This window comes from Mauremys mutica, chromosome 2 (genome assembly GCF_020497125.1).
Source record: "Mauremys mutica isolate MM-2020 ecotype Southern chromosome 2, ASM2049712v1, whole genome shotgun sequence".
NCBI classification, from domain to species: Eukaryota; Metazoa; Chordata; order Testudines; family Geoemydidae; genus Mauremys; species Mauremys mutica.
The window spans coordinates 131031506-131051868 of NC_059073.1; the positions used below are offsets into that span (position 1 = coordinate 131031506).

General features: G+C 42.0%; 1 protein-coding gene across 1 annotated transcript in view; it reads left to right on the forward strand.

The window, feature by feature from the left end:
• The window catches only part of KAT6A (lysine acetyltransferase 6A), a 76744-nt gene that overhangs the window by 43934 nt on the left and 12447 nt on the right, over positions 1 to 20363 (forward strand). Inside the window, exons 9-16 of the mRNA XM_045005004.1 lie at positions 1235 to 1353; positions 9420 to 9535; positions 10915 to 11056; positions 11519 to 11680; positions 12768 to 12861; positions 14907 to 15138; positions 17535 to 17730; positions 18852 to 19541. Of these exons, the coding sequence (XP_044860939.1) occupies positions 1235 to 1353; positions 9420 to 9535; positions 10915 to 11056; positions 11519 to 11680; positions 12768 to 12861; positions 14907 to 15138; positions 17535 to 17730; positions 18852 to 19541 (1751 nt within the window). The remainder of the gene's footprint in view (positions 1 to 1234; positions 1354 to 9419; positions 9536 to 10914; positions 11057 to 11518; positions 11681 to 12767; positions 12862 to 14906; positions 15139 to 17534; positions 17731 to 18851; positions 19542 to 20363) is intronic.

Consider the following 20363-nt stretch of genomic DNA (forward strand, 5'->3'; position numbering starts at 1 on the left):
CCTTCTGTCTCTAATATCCTGGGGCCAACACAGCTACAACAACACTGTGTAGATGTCATGATAGAACAGCAGGCTGGAGAATGGAAGTGAGCTGGAGACCTTGGCTTCCTATATATATAAGCAAAGAAGTATTTAAATAGATAGATACAGTTCCAGTCCAAAAGGAAGGGGCTAAGGGTGGCCTGAGAAATCTGTAAAGTAATGTCAAATATTGTTTGGGAAGAGTGAGTGATTCGGAGGCAGGGACTAACTTAATAGAAGTTTTCTTATAAATAGGGAGGTGGAAGTATGAAATGGAGCAACTAAAAACAAACCTGTATGATAGAAAGAACCCTTGTGAGTTTCTTTTGTGTGGCATAGGCCATCTGTAGAAGGTCTGTACTGTTCTGGAATGTGAGATCCTGCTTTGAGCAGTCCTGGATACATTATTACATGCCACTAGATGGCACTGTGGAGGACATTAACTCCCCTCACTCTATCTCCAAGTTTCAAGCACTTTTTTCAGCTAAAGAATGCAGTCTGGATTGCAAATCAAGTGACAGTTTTTATGCTCTTTTCAGTCTTGTGTAATTTCCTGTATTATATGTCAAGTAATATCCCCTTTTCCAAAGCACCAGAAACCAATAAGATGATTAATCACTTAGTCATTGATTACTTTAACTACCCTTGTACAACCAGTAGATAATATTCAGCAATGCCATGCAGGAAATCTCTCTTTAGCAATAATTATTAATATGGATACAGTTTTGTCACAGTAAATTTAAGCAAAATTCACAGAACAGTCATTGGGGGGGGAGTATGGTCTCAAACAAAAACATACCCATCAGAAACATGGCAAAGACACTAAGGCTATGTCTACACTAGAAACCTTACAGCAGCACAGCTGTACCGCTGCAGCTGCGCCACTGTAAGGTCTCCCATGTAGCCGCCCTAAGCCAACTGGAGAGAGCTCTTTGGTCTGCATAATTAAACCACGCCCAACGAGCGGCGGTAACTATATCAGCGGGAGAGCGTCTCCTGCCAACTTAGCTCTGTCCACGTCAGTGCTTCTGTCAGTGTAACTTATGTTGGTCAGGGGTGTCTTTTTTTCACACCCCTGAGCGACATAAGTTTTACTGACAAAAGTGCTAGTGTAGACATAGCCTAAATGCAGTTGAGTCTCTTCTTACTAGAGGAGAAGAATGCACTTATAGCTTTGCTAATGATCAGTGAGAAATTTCTCTCTTATTCACAGACAATCAGGATGGCTGGGATGGAAAACAGGAAAATGAGGAGCGGCTTCTTGGGAGCCAGGATGTCATGACCGAAAAAGATATGGAGTTGTTTCGAGATATTCAGGAGCAAGCGCTGCAGGTAAAGTCAAATTATTAGTGTCTGGGAAATCTTAAACCTGTGCTACAAATAAAAACAGAGAGAAAAAGAACTCCTACTGCTGAATCAGTCTGTCAGAGCAGCTAATTGCCCCCATCCCCCTTTCTGAGAGAATGTATAGTAATGAGTAGTTGATTCAAGGAGGATGAAAGCTGTGGCTGATTAGCTTCACAAACCACAAAAAATTCACGAGAAGAAGAGGTTTATGTTCTAAAATAATGTATGTTATAGTTATACTATTGTTTATCATTCACCTTTGACCATCTTACATGCCCTCTGTCCAGTCACTAATGCACATCCCCTGAGACTTATTCTAACATTCTAAGATCCAGCAATCATTTAAAAAAACAAAAACAAAAAACAAACCCAACGATCACCTGCAAGGTAAATGTTCTCTTGCCCAAAGAAGGAAACCCTCCCTTCCACTCAAACACTCCCCCCGAAACAAACAAATAAAAAAAAAAACCACCCACAGAAAACAAAACAAAACAAAAAAGTCTCTGCCTGAAGCCCAATATGATCAGGATTCAGCTGTAGTCCAGTGACCACATTTTTGATAAAATCTGATATTTCAGATCTTGCAGTGCAGGAATCTGAAATATTTTGGCATTGAAAAGGAGAGATCATCATAGCTTCTATCTTTGGAAGATTTTGAGATATTGGACTTAAAAATCATTACATTTGTATTGTTGTAGTGTAGTTGTAGCCATGTTGGTCTCAGGATATGAGAGAGACAAGGTGGATGAGATAATGTCTTTTATTGGACCGACTTTTGTTAGTGAGAGAGCCACGCTTTCGTGCTTAGAGCTTCTGAAAAAAAGTTTATGTGTAAGCTCAAAAGCTTGTTCCTCTCACCAACAGAAGTTGGTCCAATAAAAGATATTACCTCACCCACCTTGTCTCTCCAATTATATTTTTAGGTATTTTTGGTCAAACTGAGAAAGATCCCATGCAGAGTGAGTGAGAAACTGATAAAAAAATATAAGCAATGTCTGTTTTATTCTGTAAAACTATATTTGTGTGGAATATCTGTGAACATTTTAGTTGTATTTTTTCCTGCATGTCCCCTTAATCATTCTTCGCAAAGTTTCAGAGATCTGGGCCTAAGGAAATAGAAAATTTGTACTTAAGTGCTTTGGGGGGTTGTATCTGTCTGGCACTGCCCTGCCCCATCTGATTAGTTCAGTATCTCTGTCCATATATGCAGTTTGTCCGTAACTGAATGTAGTGCAGTTATTCCTATAGCATCATTAGTAAGGCTATGTTTTAGTCATGGGTATTTTTAGTAAAAGTCATGGACAGGTCACGGGCAGTAAACAAAAATTTATAGCCCGTGACCTGTCCATGAGTTGTACTATATACCCCTGACTAAATCTTGAGTACTCTTGGGGGGAGCGGCCCGGGGTACTGCTACTGGGGTGGGGAGGGATGGAGAAGGGTTGGCAGGGAGGGCAGGCTCCCTACCTGGCTCCGCACGGCTTCCTGGAAGCGGCGACATGCCCCTTGGCTCTGAGGTGGAGGCATGGCCGGGGGCCTCAGCACATTGCCCCCACCCTGAGTGCCGGCTCCAAAGCTCCCATTGGCCATGGTTCCTGGGAGTGCTGCGGGGATGGCACCTGCGGGCGGAGGCAGCACACGGTGCCGCCCCTCTTCCTAGGAGCCGAGGGACATGTCACAGCTTCCGGGGAACCCCCCCGACGTAAGCGCTGCCTGGAGCCCTCATCCCCTCCTGTGCCCCAATCCACTGACCCAGCCCTGAGCCCCCTCCCACAGCCAAACTCCTGTTGCTGCTCAGGGATCATGGCCCGAGACTGCCCCAGCAGTGGCCGTGCATCTGGCCCAGGGGCTGCCCAAGCCACACCGGCCGCTGCAGCAGTCCTGGAGGTCCCAGAAAATCACGGAATCTGTGACCTCCGTGACAGACTCACAGCCTTAATCATTAGGCATGCATAGCATTTTACAGGTAAACTGAAAGGACAGATCCTTGCCACGAGTAGCTTACAGTCTGTTAGACAAAGGTCAGATGGAGGCAGCAAACAAAATAGGAAAGGTGAGAGCTGCAGTAAAAGATTATAAAATGCTTTTGATACATACATCTCTTGATGTTTATATTTTTTGTTTCATGTTTGAGGGAACTAAAAATGCACTGAATTGACAGATCATAGGACAAGAACATAAGAATACTGGAGAACAAGATGAGCAGTAGGTAACAATAGAGCTGTGGAGAGCCTTGAAGGGTGTTGCATTAGAAGGGTCAGAGTAGAGCAGGATTGGCTGATAGGAGCTGTTGTATATTTGGACTGCCTAAATAGTAGCAATTCAGAGCCTAAATAGTAGGAAGTGTATTGTATGGAGCCTCTAGCCTACTTAGAATGGTATTCTTTAAGTAACTCCTCATTTCTGGCCCAGAGTGATGATAGAATCATAGAGCTGTAGGGCCGAAAGGGACCTTGAGAAGTCAACAAATCTAGGCCCTTGCGCTGAGGCAGAGCCAAGTACACCTACACCATCCCTGACAGGTGTTTGTCCAACTTGTTCTTAAAAACCCTCCAGTGATGGGGATTCTGCAACCTTTTTTGGAAACCTGTTCCAGAGATTAACTACCCTTACAGTTAGAAAGTTTTGCCTAATATCTAACCTAAATCACCCTCGCTGCAGATTCAGCCCATTAGTTCTTGCCCTACCTTCAGTGGACATGGAGAACAATTGATCCCCACTCTCTTATAACAGCCCTTAACGTACCCATAGACTGTTATCAGGTCCACCTCAGTCGTCTTTTTTCAAGAATAAATATGCCTAATATTTTTTAACCTTTCCTTATAGGTCAGGTTTTCTAAGCCTTTTATAGCTTTTGTTGCTCTCCTCTGGACTCTCTCCAGTTTGTCCATATCTTTCCTAAAGTGTGGTGCCTGGTATTGGACCCAGTACTCCAACTGAGGCCCCACCAGTGCCAAGTAGAGCAGGACAATTACCTCCTGTGTCTTATGTTTATTCCTGTTAATGCTTCCCAAAATATTAGCCTTTTTCACAACTGCATCACATTAACTTATATTCATTGTAACCCCCTGATCCTTTTCAGTAGTACTGTCATGCCAGTTATTCCCCATTTTGTAGTTGTGCATATGATTTTTCCTTCCTAAGTGAAGTACTTCAAACTTGTCTGTATTGAATTTCATCCTGTTGATTTCAAATCAATTCTCCAATTTGTCAAGGTTGTTTTGAATTCTAATCCTATCTTTCAAACTGCTTGCAACCCCTCCCATCTTATCTGAAAATGTTATAAGCATACTCTCCATTCCATTATCCCAGTAATTAATTAATAGATTGAATAATACTGGACCCAGGACTTACCCTTGTGGTGGGACTCCACTAAATACACCCTCCCAGTTTGACAGTGAATAGTTGATAACTACTTTTTCAGTACAGTCTTTAAACCAGTTGTGTACCCACTTTATAGTAATTTCATCTAGACTACATTTCCCTAATTTGCTTATGAGAATGTTACGTAGGACTGTGTGAAAAACCTTACTAAAATCAAGATGTATCACATCTACTGCTTTCCCTGCTATTCAGTGGGCCAGTAACCTTGTCAAAGAAGGAAATTAAGTTGATTTGACATAATTTGCTCTAGCCAAGTCTATGCTGGCTATTCCTTATAACCTTGTTATCCTCCAGGTGCTTACAAATTGATTGTTTAATAATTTGTTCCAGTATCTTTCCAGTTATCAAAGTTATGCTGACTGTTATATAATTCCCTGGGTCCTCTGTTCCCCTTTTTAAAGATACGTACTATGTTTTCCCTTCTCCCATCCTCTTAGCCATCCTCCATCCTCCATGGATTCTTGAACAGTTCTAAAGTTGCTTCAGCTAGTTCCTTAAGTATCCTATGATGAATTTTATCAGGCCCTACCGACTTGAATATATCTATCTTATCTAAATATTATTTAACCTGTTGTTTTCCTACTTTGGCTTTTGTTCCTTCCCGCTGTTGTTAATATTGATTGTGTTAAGTATGTGGTCATCATTCACGTTTTTAGTGAAGACTGAAGCAAAATAGACAGTAAACACCTCAGCCTTCCTAATGTCATAGGTTATTAGCTCTCCTTCCCTGTTAAGCAGAGGATCTGTACTTTCCTTTGTCTTTCTCCTGCTCTTAATGTATTTAAAGAACCTCTTCATATTGCCTTTTATCTCTCTTGTTTAGGTATAACTCATTTTGTGCTTTAATCTTTCTGATTTTGTCTCTACATACTTTTGTTATTCTTTTGTGCTCTTCCTTAGCAGTTCATCCATGTTTCTACTTTTTGTAGGATTCCCTTTTGATTTTCAGGTCATTAAAAAGCTCCTAATGGAGCCATATTGGCTTCTTACTATTCTTTCTAGTTTTCCTTTGCATGGGGATAGTTTGTACTTGTGCTTGCAATATTCTCCTTGACAAATTGCCAGCTCTCCGAACTCTGTTTTCCTATATAAAAATTGCATTAGCCTATATAAAATCACCATCTGGCTGTGAGCCTCTGTGTTATTCTGTCCATTTTTATAGTTTTCACAGTCTTGAATGATCTGTTCCTTCTAAAACTACAAGTTTTGCTCTTTCCTTAAGTATAACTATCCCTATGCAGGTTGTTCCTCTTACTCCAGATATTTGGGCTTCTGTTTGTTTATCTTCTGTTATTCCATAGTAATTGGAATGAACCCAACCTAAATATAGTCACTATATACAAAGAGCGTTAATGAATAATGAGTTGTGATAAGTCTGCACTAAACCACAGCAGTGAGATAAACCAAACTAATATGAGAGCCATTAACCCTTCAGATCCCAGCACAAATGCAGCAGCACTGTACAGAATTGCTTGTTTCTGATACTATTACATTTGTGATTTAAAAAAAAACAACAAAAAATCCAACCCCATAATAAAGTGCCATAATGACTAGCTTTTTTAGTTAGAGAATTTTGGCTTAGAAAAGTAAATGAAAATCTGAAACTAATCTTCCAGGAGTTTGGACAGAAATTTAGTAAATAGATGCCATTGTCAAACAGTTGCTGGCCAGAAAAGGAACAAGTTTTGGAAAAACAAACTAGATGTAATGTATTTGATATTGCAAATAATCTGGTGAAGGCAAATGTAATTTTAAAGTGAAGTAGCTTGTGTATTGGTTTTGGCAGGGATTGGGTTAAACAGTGGTTGAGATACAGTTGATGCAAGTGCCTGTGTAGAGCTGAGCTAAATGCTGCACCTGAGCAAACGGAAATGCAGAAGCTGAATAAAGTAGCACAGGGAAGAGACTGAATCTGTAAGTGTGTGAATCGGAAGTAGTGTAGGGGCAGACCGCAGCAAGCTTGCGAGTTGTTCAGTACGTCTCTTGGTGGGAGCTTTCTCCTGACTACTGCAATGTGCAAGCAGCTGTACTGGAGCTGGGTCTCCACATTTACACTGGGCATTCATTTGGAGGAGAGGTTGATTGCTGATGCGAGGGCACAGACGCAGGAGACATTGCCACAGGTGCACATTACTCTTTGTTCTTCTTCCTTGTAATCTGCCTGGCGATGCCTGGGATGATTGTGTTGGGACTGACTGCCAACTCTGCATTGTTGCTCTCAGGAGCAATGAAGGAAGAGTATGCAGTAGTGTTTGACTAGACAAGAATAGAGATTCTTATCAGAATAGTGTTGGAGATTCTTCACTGGATTTACATAGATATAAAAAGCTCCCTATTCCTTTCTTCATAAATTAGCTTTTGTCAACAGGTGTAATTCTCATGTTGCATATAGCCCATTCTGAAATGTGTTGGGTGATTGCACTTTCATTTCACCATGGGATCCAAATACTAGCCTAGCACTAGTGTTAGCTTTTAGCACCAAAGGTTGTTTTAATCCAGCTAGCGCAGGTTTTTTTGTCTTTCAGTAAAATCTTTTTACTGTCCAAAGGAAGGTAAAGTCACTCCTTCATTTAGCTCCCTTCCTATTAGGGACAACCCCCAGGGCTTTTCCTAAAAGGGAAGGGCCTATGGAATCAATAAGCTGAGGGGAAAAGGCATTTTTTCAAGTAGTGGAACTTTTGATCATACACAGATACTAAACTATAATTTTTGAAATTTTTTTGGTCAACCTCTGAAAAAACTTAGCCTTGGTAAGAATGGAAGGAAATATGAACCGAGTACCTCCATTACTGATTAACCCATGTGGTTCTTTTAGATAAAATTCTAGGACAGGAGGCTTTTGCTCTTTTCTGTATCTTGAGGTATTTTGTTCAAATGTGTGTGCCTAGGGGAGCTGAATGAATAATAATCTGAGCTTCCCTCCTTCTGCATTAGTCCTTAACAGATAGAGTTATACTAAATGGAAAAATCTGGATTTGGGATGGTAGCATCTCATGCCATAACCCAATTGCCAGGGATCTTTTTAGCTATTTCATTCTACTGGAAGACATTTATTTATAGGCATTTCACTGACACTCTTCACATTAATATCTGACAACCTACTGGTAAGAGGTCTCATTTATTAATAGCTGTGCAGTCCAGGCTGAGACATGTGACAATGCAAAGTCACTGAAAACCTTTGGATTTTAACCATGTGAGTGTTGGAGCCTTTTGAAGTAATGTGGCCATGGACTGACAAGTTGAAAAAAATTGAGAGGGTATGCAATTCCCGGATTCCAAGGCTTATATCCTGGAGAATGTTTGCCAGCAAACTCACACAAGGAACAGTGAACAGGAGTTTGGGTAACATCCTAAACCAGTGACCACACCCTAAATAGAGATTTGTTTGCCACTGTTGTAACTCACAGCAGTTCATGTGGCGTGTGTGGGTATCAGGGCCGGCTCTGGCTTTTTTGCTGCCCCAAGCAAAAAAAAACAACAAAACCTGCGCAGCAGCCGGAACAGCAAAGGGGGGGGAAACCAACCTGCCGCCCGGCTGGAGCAGCAAAGGGGCTGAGGGGGCAGGAAACCAACCTGCCGCCCGGCCGGAGCAGCAAAGCGAGGGGGTGGGAATTCCAGGAAATCTGCCTGCTGGTCAGAGCGATGAAGGGGAGGGGGGCGTGAAACAAACCTGCCGGCCGGAGCAGTGAAGGGGGGCGGGGCACGAAACAAACCTGCCTGCCAGCCAGCTGGAACAGCAAAGGGAAGAAAAAACAAAAAGAAAAAAAATACCTGCGGGGCGCGCGGGTGCAGGGGGACTCCCAGCCCTGCAGACCCCGGGCAGCAGTGTGCACACCCCAGCTAGTGGCGGTGGGGGGGTGGTGGAGAGAGAAGGGGGCGGCCAGGGCTTCCTTAAGCGGGGCGCTCGCCATGCGGCCCCTCCTGCCGCACCGCCTGCTGGGAGGGCTCCACGCCGCTCCAGTGGGCGGGCTGCCGTGCCGGGCTTGCTGGAGACCTGGCACCGCTCCCAGCAGCTCCCCTCCTCCACACTGCCGCCCCCTACAGGGCGGCAGGAGCAGCAAACCAAAAAGAAAAAAACCTGCAGGGGCGGCGGAAGCGGCGAAGCGCAAAAAAAAAAAAAAAAAAAGGATTGGACAGAATGCCGCCCCTTGGAATCTGTCGCCCCAAGCACCAGCTTGCTCGGCTGGTGCCTGGAGCCGGCCCTGGTGGGTATACATTATCACTGGATATATGTATGTGTATGTCCGAACACCATCAGCAGTTATCTATTTCTCTGCTTAGATATTGCAGTGATGGGGACACAGGAGCACCTAGACTGAAAGAAGATTAGATTGAGTGATTTATAAGAGTGTTTGTTGGGTGCTGGCTATATCTGGGGCTGTGACCTGCAGCAAATGTGGGTAATATTAAATGCATCTGATTGGCATGAAGATGTTTGCTAGCTCTCCCGTCTCTGGATTGGGTGCCATACATAAAGAGTAAGTGGTATTGCTGCTGGCTTTAAAAGCGGATGTCAGCATCTTCCTGTTTCTCTATGGAGCCATGTAGAGGAAGACAGACTAGATGGATATAAACATATTTCTCCCCCTCCCCCCATCACCACAGTATTCCTGAAACTGATAAGTATTTGATTTGCTAATTTACAAAAATATTTTTTTCTTGAACAGAAAGTAGGGGTGACAGGGCCCCCCGATCCACAAGTCCGCTGCCCTTCAGTTATCGAGTTTGGGAAGTATGAAATCCACACCTGGTACTCCTCCCCATACCCACAGGAATACTCAAGGTACAGTGTGCAAACTCTTCACCGTCATTGGTGTTTACAAATTGTGTGATAGTTACTCTGGCAGGTGCAGAAATCCCAGGCTGGTGAACTGGAATTTTAGCACATAGAGTATTTAAATTTATGAGGTTTATGATAAATAATGAAATGAGTGTCTTGGGGTCTGTTTAGGCCTAATCAAAAAATTGAGACATTCTCTCACATCCCTATGTACTGCAAGTATTAGAAATGCTTTTGAAAGGTATCACAAGATGGATATGCAGAGAGTTGAGATGCTGTGTTCCCAGGGGAGAGAGCACTCCCAAGCTAAGTGATCTGACAATACATTGTTACTAAACATGTAGATGACTGGAGAAGCTGAGTTTGAGGTCTCATCAGTTCTTTAGTTTTAGCATACATTACAATATTAACTGTTAAAGTTTGTGCTGAGGTGAACTTTGAAATAATCTGATTTAGAGCTGCAAAATAGCAGTATGTATTCTTGAAGGAGATGGAAAAGAAATAAGCAGAAAAGTTGTTAAGAATAATTTGTTTAAAATTACACTGTATGAACTGTAGCTAAATTATTTTTGTTTCCAGATATTTATTTACAGTTGTTATCAGCATAATACCTCACATTTATCAAACACAAATATGGTAAATCTCTCTGTTTCCTGACCAAGGAGACTACCATGTAGGAGACAGTACAATTTATTTGGTCGCTTTTATATTGTTTTCTATTCGGTGAAAACTTTGCAAACTGTCTAAACCACAAGCTGTCCAACCTTCAGAAAAAAAGTCAGTTCAGAATGTGGACCAGCTTTAAATAGGACCGTAGAGGGGAAAGATTGAAACCACAAAACACCCTCTCTCACCCAGTCATACGGCTCGGGGATCACTATAAAAAATCATTCTTACTCTTCCAAATGCTGTGGGATTAGTTAAAATAACTGTAATTAACACTGTAGCTGGAGAGAGTAATTGGAGTCAAGTCAATAATAACAGGCTCACCATCGACCCCATCAAAGTGAATGACTTGACCAGAGAAAGGCTTCATAGAAATTAGAGATTGAAAGGAAAGAAAATTACAAAGCCCTCATCTAGCACTCCTCACCCACCCACCCACCCCCTGATGCTGAACTTATAGTACAGTATTTCTCCAGAGTTTTAGCTGACACACACAATGGGAATAAGGAAATGGGGTGGCTTGAGGTATATTTTATATTTTTGGCTGAAACAGATATTTGGTTAAGTTGTTCAGTTAGTGAGACTGCTTTTATCATTTTCTTTTCCCTCAAGTTCTGTATTAGCAGGACTGAGGAATTTAGTACTTTTGTTATAGTTAATAAGCAAAAGCATACAGTGTATTTATAGATTTTGATTTTCTTTACCTTTACTTACAGGCTGCCTAAATTGTACCTTTGTGAATTCTGTCTAAAGTATATGAAAAGTAGAACTATCCTTCAGCAGCACATGAAGAAATGTGGCTGGTTTCATCCTCCAGCCAATGAAATTTACAGAAAGAACAATATTTCAGTCTTTGAGGTAAGTTAGGAAAATGAGTGATAACTGCTGCTTTCCTGTGTCATTTAAAATGTGACACTGATGCCTTTAAAACATTCATATAGATCATGTGGGTTTCATATTCCCTTAAAAATCTTGCCCTCTCTTTGTCCTTAAATCATTCAGCTCTATAAAGAATGAAGAAGTGAGTGATAGCCCTGAGTGTCATAGTGCTAAGTTCATGAGTAGATCAGTAACCTCAAAATATGTTAAAAACCATAAATGGGGTTTAATTTATCCTTCAAGCTGATATATTAATATAACAGAGTGATCAGTGCCCCCAAAGTATACCCTACCACTTTGAGAATCATCTGAGCCACTATGCATTATCTGGAAATCCTTTCTTTAATGTTTGAGGGTTAGAATAAATCGAGATATCCAACAGAATCAGATAATTGTATGGTGATAAGTGTAATGACTTCATTTGTTCTCTATTTCTGTAAGGTTGATGGCAATGTCAGTACCATTTACTGCCAGAACCTGTGCTTGCTGGCAAAACTCTTCCTGGACCATAAGACACTCTATTATGATGTGGAGCCATTTCTTTTCTATGTGCTGACACAGAATGATGTCAAGGGCTGTCACCTTGTAGGCTATTTCTCAAAAGTAAGTATTTTAGCATGGAGTAATTTTGGATTCGGACTTGGAGCTGGACCTGTTCTGGGTCAGTTTGAGATATAGTGTTGTCAAAGCATCTTTCGTTAGTTGTGGCAGTCCTGGCCTTAGACTGTGTATGAAGAATTCAGGGACATGTAGCAACTAATAAAGCCAAATTTCCTCTTAATATTGTTGAACAGAGCATATCCTCAAAGGAACTAGTACAGCACTTAGCAGCTCAAAGGGAGAAGTTTTTAAATGACTTCCTATTCCCTTGATGGTGATAGGTAGAACGGCTTGTGAAGTAAACATTGTTACCCACATACAGCTATCTAAGCTCTTCCTCGGCAGATAAAGTCTTTTCTTGCTCTGCAATTTGAACCTCATTTCAAACTTTTTATTTTGTATGCTGGGAATGCAGAGACTCCACTGATGCTGAAAATATCTTAGTGTTCCCCTATAGAAGCCAAGCATAGGAAGCCAAACATAAGATTTCAAATAGCTACATTTTCAAGTCTCTTTGTCCCAGCAGTAGTTGTTTTGCTTGCAATCCTAGCCATCAGAGCAACAAAGCAAAAACCAAACAAAAAAACCCCAGTGGCTGTAATCAATGGTCATCTTTCAACTTCTAGACCAGCACACAGTGACTTGGATTTTGATTTCAGTTACAGTGGTGTGAATCTTGGGTTACTCTAGATTTACACCAATGTTACTTGGATGTTAGAATCTATCTCAATGTGTTTAGCACCTCCATTTTGGTGCTTTTGAGTGACTGGTGGGGACTTAAATTCCTACACTGACCGTCATTTTTATCTTTGTTTCTAAGTTGAAGAAGGTAGCAGATGTCACTGTCTCAGTCTTTTCACCCTCCTGGGGTGGTTGTTTCAGTAGTAATGACAATGACTTGGTACTGTTCCATCTTAACTCATTGGGGACTGTGCTTTGCTGATGCGCATTGCTGTCCCCAAGGAGCTGTGACTGGGGCTTTCATTCTTAGTCTTTAGGTTCAGGATTAATTACTAGCTCTCACATAGCAGCTTCTTTTCTATCTCACTAAACCATTGTTTTTCAAGTTTCTTTCTCTTTTCTCTATCAGGAGAAGCACTGCCAACAGAAGTACAATGTTTCCTGTATAATGATTCTTCCCCAGTACCAGCGTAAGGGCTATGGCAGATTCCTCATTGACTTCAGTAAGGATCACTTTCACATTCATGTTTTTTTCACCTTTTCATATTTGTCTGGCCTTTCATATTTTTAGACGGGACTAGATGGGGAAGATGTACAGGTATCCAGGAACTTTCTTGGGTGAAATACCTTCTCCAGAATTAGCTCTGTTCTGAGAACACAAAAAACATTCAGGCTTCTGGGCTCTGCTCTTTAATCTGGTGGAAAGCTAAATGCTGAAAACAAATACATCATTCTCCCTCTGATTCCCATGTTTACCACATAAGTGCCTTATGCCAAAAGCTGTAGAGATGCTCAGTTCAGAGTTTCTGGCAAAAGCTTACCCTACTTTAGTAGTTTTTTCCGAAATAAAGTAAACCCTAAAACTACATTGCTTGTTGAAACTGTCAGCAGCTAAACTAAGTGACTTATAGTTTCTCAAGCAGATGCTAATAATAGTTTATTTTATCTTTTGATTTAGAGTAATCATACCCACCTACACACAGGCTCTGAGCATTCTGTCAATTATAGAAAATTATGAACTCAAAAACAAATTTCAGTCAGCTCCTCTTACTGACCAGCGTCTCTAAATACAAACAATAACATCCCATTACATTGGTCAGTACCTCAGTCTCCACTGTCAGCTTGTCTGCACTTACCAGCACGACGATACTGGTATAATTATACCACTCTAGTTCTACTGAGCTAACTCCCTGTATCGACACTCTTGTTCTGGAATTAGTGTCCGCACAGGTTGTTATAGTTGTACAACTATACTGGAATAGTTCTGCCAATAAATTTCCCTGAGTAGACCAGTCCTAAGTCTCTTCAAGGACCAGGTGAAACACATGGGCCATACAAAATGCCCTGAAAGTCAACAAATCTGGGTTATTTCAGACTAGGAGTGGGAGCCCCTGGCTCTGTAGGGAATGACTTGCCTTTGTTATATCTAGCATCCTCTCCTCCTCTGATCACAACTATGCCAGTATATCACAGGAAGACAGGCAGTCGTAGGCCCATTAGAGCTCTCTAGGTCAGTACCAGAATATGAGACGCTCAGGGCTCTAACTGAAGTTTCCCAACATAATATTTTTAAGAAAAGGTTTGGGTTTTTTTAGTTCAGCCAAGTGGTGGGAATACGTGCTTCCCCTTGAAATCCTCAGTCATCATTTTAATCAAGTTTTGTGCCTGAATATTCAATTTCACAAGCACAAAAATATTTGGGTGTGCTCTGAGGAGAAGGTTGCTACTGTTTTAGGCTGAAGTCAGTTATGAAATATTTCTTTTCCCTCTTGTCTTTCATTAATGATTAAAAACAGTAGAGTAACAGTTCACTGTTTTGTAATTACTATATTAGTGTACTATAAAATAAATTTGAAAAGGATATTTAGAAGGCTTTCTGCACTTTAACTGCATGCTCAATATCCAGAGACCAGTTCCAAGGCACTTTCTCATTATATTCTTCTTCTTGATCTGAAGAAGAGTTCAATGTAAGCTCAAAAGCTTGTCTCTCTCACCAACAGAAGTTAGTCCAATAAAAGATAACACCCATATTGTCTCTTTAGGTTCAAAATAGGCAGATTGTGCCATCTAGTGGTAATAGCTCATAAATAAATATATGGAGATACACCTATCTCATAGAACTGGAAGGGACCCTGAAAGCTCATCAAGTCCAGCCCCCTGCCTTCACTAGCAGGACCAAGTACTGATTTTGCCCCAGATCCCTAAGTGGCCCCCTCAAGGATTGAACTCACAACGCTGGGTTTAGCAGGCCAGTGCTCAAACCACTGAGCTATCTCCCTCCCCTAATCTGTAATCAAAGCAGGATGCAGTTTATAAAACTCTGAATGCATTATAGAATAATGGAGGTTAGAGATGGAAAAGATCTGACAGATTATTCGGTGTCTCCTGTAGATGCAGGATATAGTCTTGGTTTTCAAACACTTTCCATGTCTTTTTTGGAAGAATGCCACTGTACAAACTTCTCTATAATGTTGGCACTGGGGTAGGATGTAATAGTTGGTATCTATGTATGCCAGTATTTGTGAGAAGTTGCTTTGTGTTTCCTTAGGCTATCTGCTATCAAAGCGTGAGGGCCAAGCAGGGTCCCCAGAGAAGCCATTGTCTGATCTGGGCCGCCTCTCGTACATGGCTTATTGGAAAAGTGTAATATTGGAGTGCCTTTATCATCAAAATGACAAGCAAATCAGCATCAAAAAATTAAGCAAACTCACTGGAATCTGCCCTCAAGACATCACTTCCACTCTGCATCACCTGCGAATGCTTGACTTCCGCAAGGACCAGTGAGTATAGCAATCCCACTGCTTCCCAGCTGGGATCCAGATACAGCTGTATAGAGTTGGGGGAGGGATCACATTCATAGACTTGGGTGGTGTAACATCTCTCCTGCTCTCCAGGGGCCAGCTCTGACTGCTCAGACAGCACTAGCAGGACATATCACACAGTAATATGCCAATAATCAGGGTGAATGTTGAGAAGGGCAAATATATAATCTGAACATCAAAGCCAAGTAAAATACCATCAGCTCTTACACAATAGCAGTGATGTGGTGTTTTTTTTTACTTTTCCTATTTCTTTGGGGAGGTGGTATGGTATGGTGTCATTCAGAATCACATGAGCAAAGGTACTCTTTGTCCTGCAACAAAGGTCTTGTTTACATTATAAAAGTGACCAGGTCAGCTGCTCAGGTTATAACACTGATGTCCCTGAACACAGTTAAAGCATATTTTTGTCGTTGGGACTTAGCCTTTTGACTGTGTTCTTGAGTAGCATTAAGTCTTTGATATGTACCCTAAGTAATGAGTGTCTCTCTCTCTTACCCTTTCCTTCCCTTCATTTTAGGCTGCCTCTCCCCCAGTTTACATACACCCAATCCCACAGTCTTAATACCCTCATCTAAGAACATAAGAATGGTTATACTGGGTCAGACCAATGGTCCATCTAGCCCAGTATCCTGTCTTCCAACAGTGGCCAGTGTCAGATGCTTTAGAGGTAATGAACAGAACAGGGCAATTATCAAGTGATCCATCTAGTCATCCAGTTCCAACTTCTGGCAGTCAGAGGCTTTGGGACACCCAGAGCATGGAGTTGCATCCCTGACCATCTTGGCTAATAGCCATTGATGCACCTATCTTCCATAAACTTATCTAATTTTTTTTTTTAGCCTTCACAACATCCCCTGGCAACAAGTTCCATAGGTTGACTGTGCGTTGTGTGATGTACATCCTTTTCTTTGTTTTAAACCTGCTGACTATTAATTTCATTGGATGACCCCTGCTTCTTGTGTTAAGTGAAGGGATAAATAGCACTTCCTTATTTACTTTTTCCTCACCATTCATGATTTTACAGACCTCTATCATATCTTAGCTCAATTGTCTCTTTTCTAAGATTAACAGTCCAAGTAATTTTAGTCTCTCTTCCTATGGATGCTGTTCCATATTCCTAATCATTGTTGCCCTTCTCTTTACTTTTTCCAATTATAATATATATTTTTTGAGATGGGGCAACAAGAACTGCAAGCAGTATTCAAGGTGTGGGCATACCATGGATTTATATAATATCATATGATATTTTGTGTCTTATTATCTATCCCTTTCCTAATGGTTCCTAACATTTTGTTAGCTTTTCTTTCTGTTGCTGCACATTGAGCAGATGTTTTCAGAGGACTATCTGTGACTCCAAGATCTCTTTCCTGAGTGGAAACAGCTAACTTAGACCCCCATAATTTTGTGTGTATAGTTGGGATTATGTTTTCTAAAGTGAATTCCTTTGTACTTATCACCATTGAATTTCACCTGCCATTTTGTTGTCCAGTCACCCAATTTTGTGAGATCCCTTTGTAACTCTTTGCAGTCAGCTTTGGACTTGACTATTTTGAGTAATTTTGTATCATCTGCAAACTTTGCCACCTCACTATTTACCCCTAAAATCAAATGAGGTTGTAATGTTCAACTTGCAGTTTGCTCTGTAGCTAACAATATCCTTGTTACCAGTGGCAAGGAATGGAAAGACATTCGTGCTGTCTCTCTAAAGCAGCAGCTCTGAACGTGTGGTCCAATTAGCACATAGCTGCAGCCCAACTCAGGTGTGTGCTAAATACTCCAGGCTGCCAGCTCCCAGCTGCCCTGCTGTGCAGTGAGGTCCATGTTCCGTGCTGCCCTGCCTCAGGGCGGGCTCTGGGCAACCCTACTGCGAGATGAACTCCAGGCAATCCTGCCGCGGGGTGGGCTCTGGGGTCTAGGCAGCCAACTGCCCCCTGGCCCCACGCAGCAGGGTCTGGGGTCAGGGTTGCTGCCGCACGACCAGCTCTCCGCTCTTGGCCCCACTCTGTGGAGGGGTCTCTGGGCAGAGGGCTCTGAGCATAGGGTGTTAGGTGGGCAGGGGAGTTAGCTGGGGGGCACTGTGGTTCTCAGCATAGCGGCCCACAGCGATAAATAAGTTGAGAACCACTGCTCTAAAGACTGAAGGTGCCCTCCCTCCCAGTCTTAGGATATCTCAGATGATAGAATATTGTCCTGTCAGACTGTCCTCTGCTACCTTTCCTTCCTGACTCCTGACATGATGGGCATTGATTGAGGGTACAGAGTCCTTCTATCATATCTTGCTTTGCATCAGTTTCTCTGTGTCTACAGTGTGCACCACTCCTATGGCAGACTGAAGGATTTTTCTCTATTCCCAGATTTGTTATTGTTCGTCGGGAGAAACTTATCCAGGATCATATGGCAAAGCTCCAGGTGAATCTCCGGCCTGTAGATGTAGATCCAGAATGTCTGCGTTGGACACCTGTTATAGTTTCCAACACTGTTGTCTCTGAGGATGAAGAGGAAGAGACTGAGGAAGGAGAAAATGAAGAGCAGCAGCAGAAGGAAAGAGAGGTCAGTGTAAGAGTGAATCTCTTCTCTATATAGACCATAGCCATTTCAGTCCTACTCAGTCAGCTCTTGTACCTCCCCAGACAATACAGGTGTTTTGTTTCCAGTCTAGAAGTTTAAATGGGAAGCTATGGGGTTTTATTTAATGGTAGAAGACATCAGAATTTTGGTTAGGTTGCTTGTCTATTTTCAGATCAGAAACCAGAAAAGTGAAATCCAAAGGGGGCATAGTCTGGAGGGAAGTAGAGCCCATCCTGGTGCAGTGTGGTTGGAAATTACAAAGGGACTGCTGTCACTAAACAATTACTAATTTTTTTAACCTACAGAAATGCCCAGACCACACCCTGTAAAAATGGAACCAAGGTTGTTGTAATTTAGAAATTTTCCTATGGATTTTTTTTTCCTTAAATAATATTTGGTTTTTCAAAAACATTAGAGAACCTAGATATTCAAAGTTAAGTTTACACTTAAAAATGCAGAAGACGTTAGCCAGTATGAAAATACACAGTGAAGAGCAGTGTAACTCTGCCCTTATATCATTGCCCACAAAGCAATGGGAAACTAGGAGGCTATCATATCCTCGAGCAATGCACTTTGTCACGTCAGTAACAGCATTGAGGAGTGACCCAAGTAGATTACCTTACTCTTGTTGACAAGCTGATTGCACACTGCTATAGCATTTAAACCGTGAAATGCACTTGACTCTACATTGCTATAGAAAATTACTTCTGTTGTCTTTGACCATATGCAAATAGCTGGAAAAAGGGCTTTTACATCCCACTTCCTCCAAGGTTTAACAGATACTTGGCTTTGGTGTAAGATTATTATATTTTCATTCCAGCAGGTATCAGTAAATTAATGGCCACTGGTGGTAGAAATAAGCTGTCAGGCTGCTTGTGGGAGAACATTATCAAAGTGGGATTTTGGAACCCCTTCGCAGCCCTTTGAGAGCTATCCATTTGCCATTCTGCACTTCCCAGGAGTCATCCCTGATACTTTGTTCTGAGTCCTTCAGTTTCCAGTACTGTGCTTTGTCTTGTCAAGAGCTTTTTTAGGATGGGGTTCAGGATGGAAACATAATTTAAATAAAATATGTGAAATTTATTTGTTTTTATTTAATTCAGGTAGTAAAATCTGTATTGTGGGAGAAGAAGGAACAAGAGCCTTATTCTCCTACAGGGAGTGAAAAAAAGCCAAACATAATTCCAGACAATTCTACACGGCCAAATAAACAAGTTCTTCCCCTGGATAGTCTTCCTGCAAACAGCCAGACATCACGGAGAGGCCGATGGAGCCGAAAAGGCAAAAAGCTGCAGGAGCCCTTTAGTGAGAAGGAACAGAAACTGCTCATGGAGGAGAAGTCAGCAGTCCCCAGTGGGCGATGTAGTGAATGCGAGGAGAAGTCAGCAGCCTCGCGGGGGCGATGTGGTGAATGCGAGGAGAAGTCAGCAGTCTCTCAGGGGCGATGTGGAGAATGTGAGGAGAAATCTCCAGCCGTACGGGGGCGCTATGGTGAAGATGAGGAAAAGTCTGCAGTCCCTCAGGGACAGTATAGCAAAGCTGAAAAGTCGTCAGCCCCCCGGAGGCGATATAGCGAAGGCATGGAAATGTGGAGGGGACAGCTAAAGAACAGCACCGAGCCCCTGAAATGCAGATTCACAGAGGAGTGTGACAGATTACCCCGGCGCTATAGTGATGGGGATAGGACTCTCCTGAGGTGCTTTAGTGAGAGTAGCGAAGAGGAGGAGGATGAGCCTGTGAGTCCTCGTTCAAACTCTCCACCTGTTCTCACCAAGCCAACATTAAAACGAAAGGTACGTGCTTCTTGTGCTCATTCATCTCTGGCTGCATGCTGCAGTACATGTTCTCCCTGGACTGGTATCATATTGGGGTCCATTGCTGAAGAGACTTGGTTTAAAGCTACACAAGTTACAATATAGCAACTGATCTGCCACTTTTCAAATAATCTGAGGGACTGTCCTTGTTTCTCGAATGTGTAGAGAAGGCAATGTGTGGAGAACACTTTTGCTAACTCTTTTAGTAGACACTTTCTACTGTATCACGAAGTTAAGCTTTCCCATGTTCCCCTAGGCTTTTTATTTTTCACTCCCTTCTGTTATAAAATACATCTATGTCATGTCATATACAATGCAGTAAACATGGAAATAGCATTCATTGGAAAAGAAGCTTCACAAAACAATGTTAACTAATCAGCAAGTTTAAAATAAATTGCAGTGTGAGGGCTTCACCATGCCTGACTTTGGAAATACGAATTCTATAAACATGACCAAGAAAACCTTGTGTTTAGTTGGCAGGATGCTGCAAACAAAAAGTAGAAATCATCTTTTCTGCATGATCTGTGTAGTTGGTTTTAATTCACATACATATGTGCTGAAATGATGTTAGTTAGCTGTGATCCTGTTGGACACTAAACCTGCTGAACAGTTATATAGCAGGTCATGGATGGATTGTTGATCCTCAGCTCTTACAAACAGTTTCTGTTCTGTTACACTGGTGTAAATCCAGTTACCTTCATAGAAGTGTGGCTGAGTGAGTAAAACACTGGACTGGAACTCAGAATAGCTGGGTTCTAGCCCCATCTCTGCCACTAACCTATAGGGTAAGCTTGGGCAACT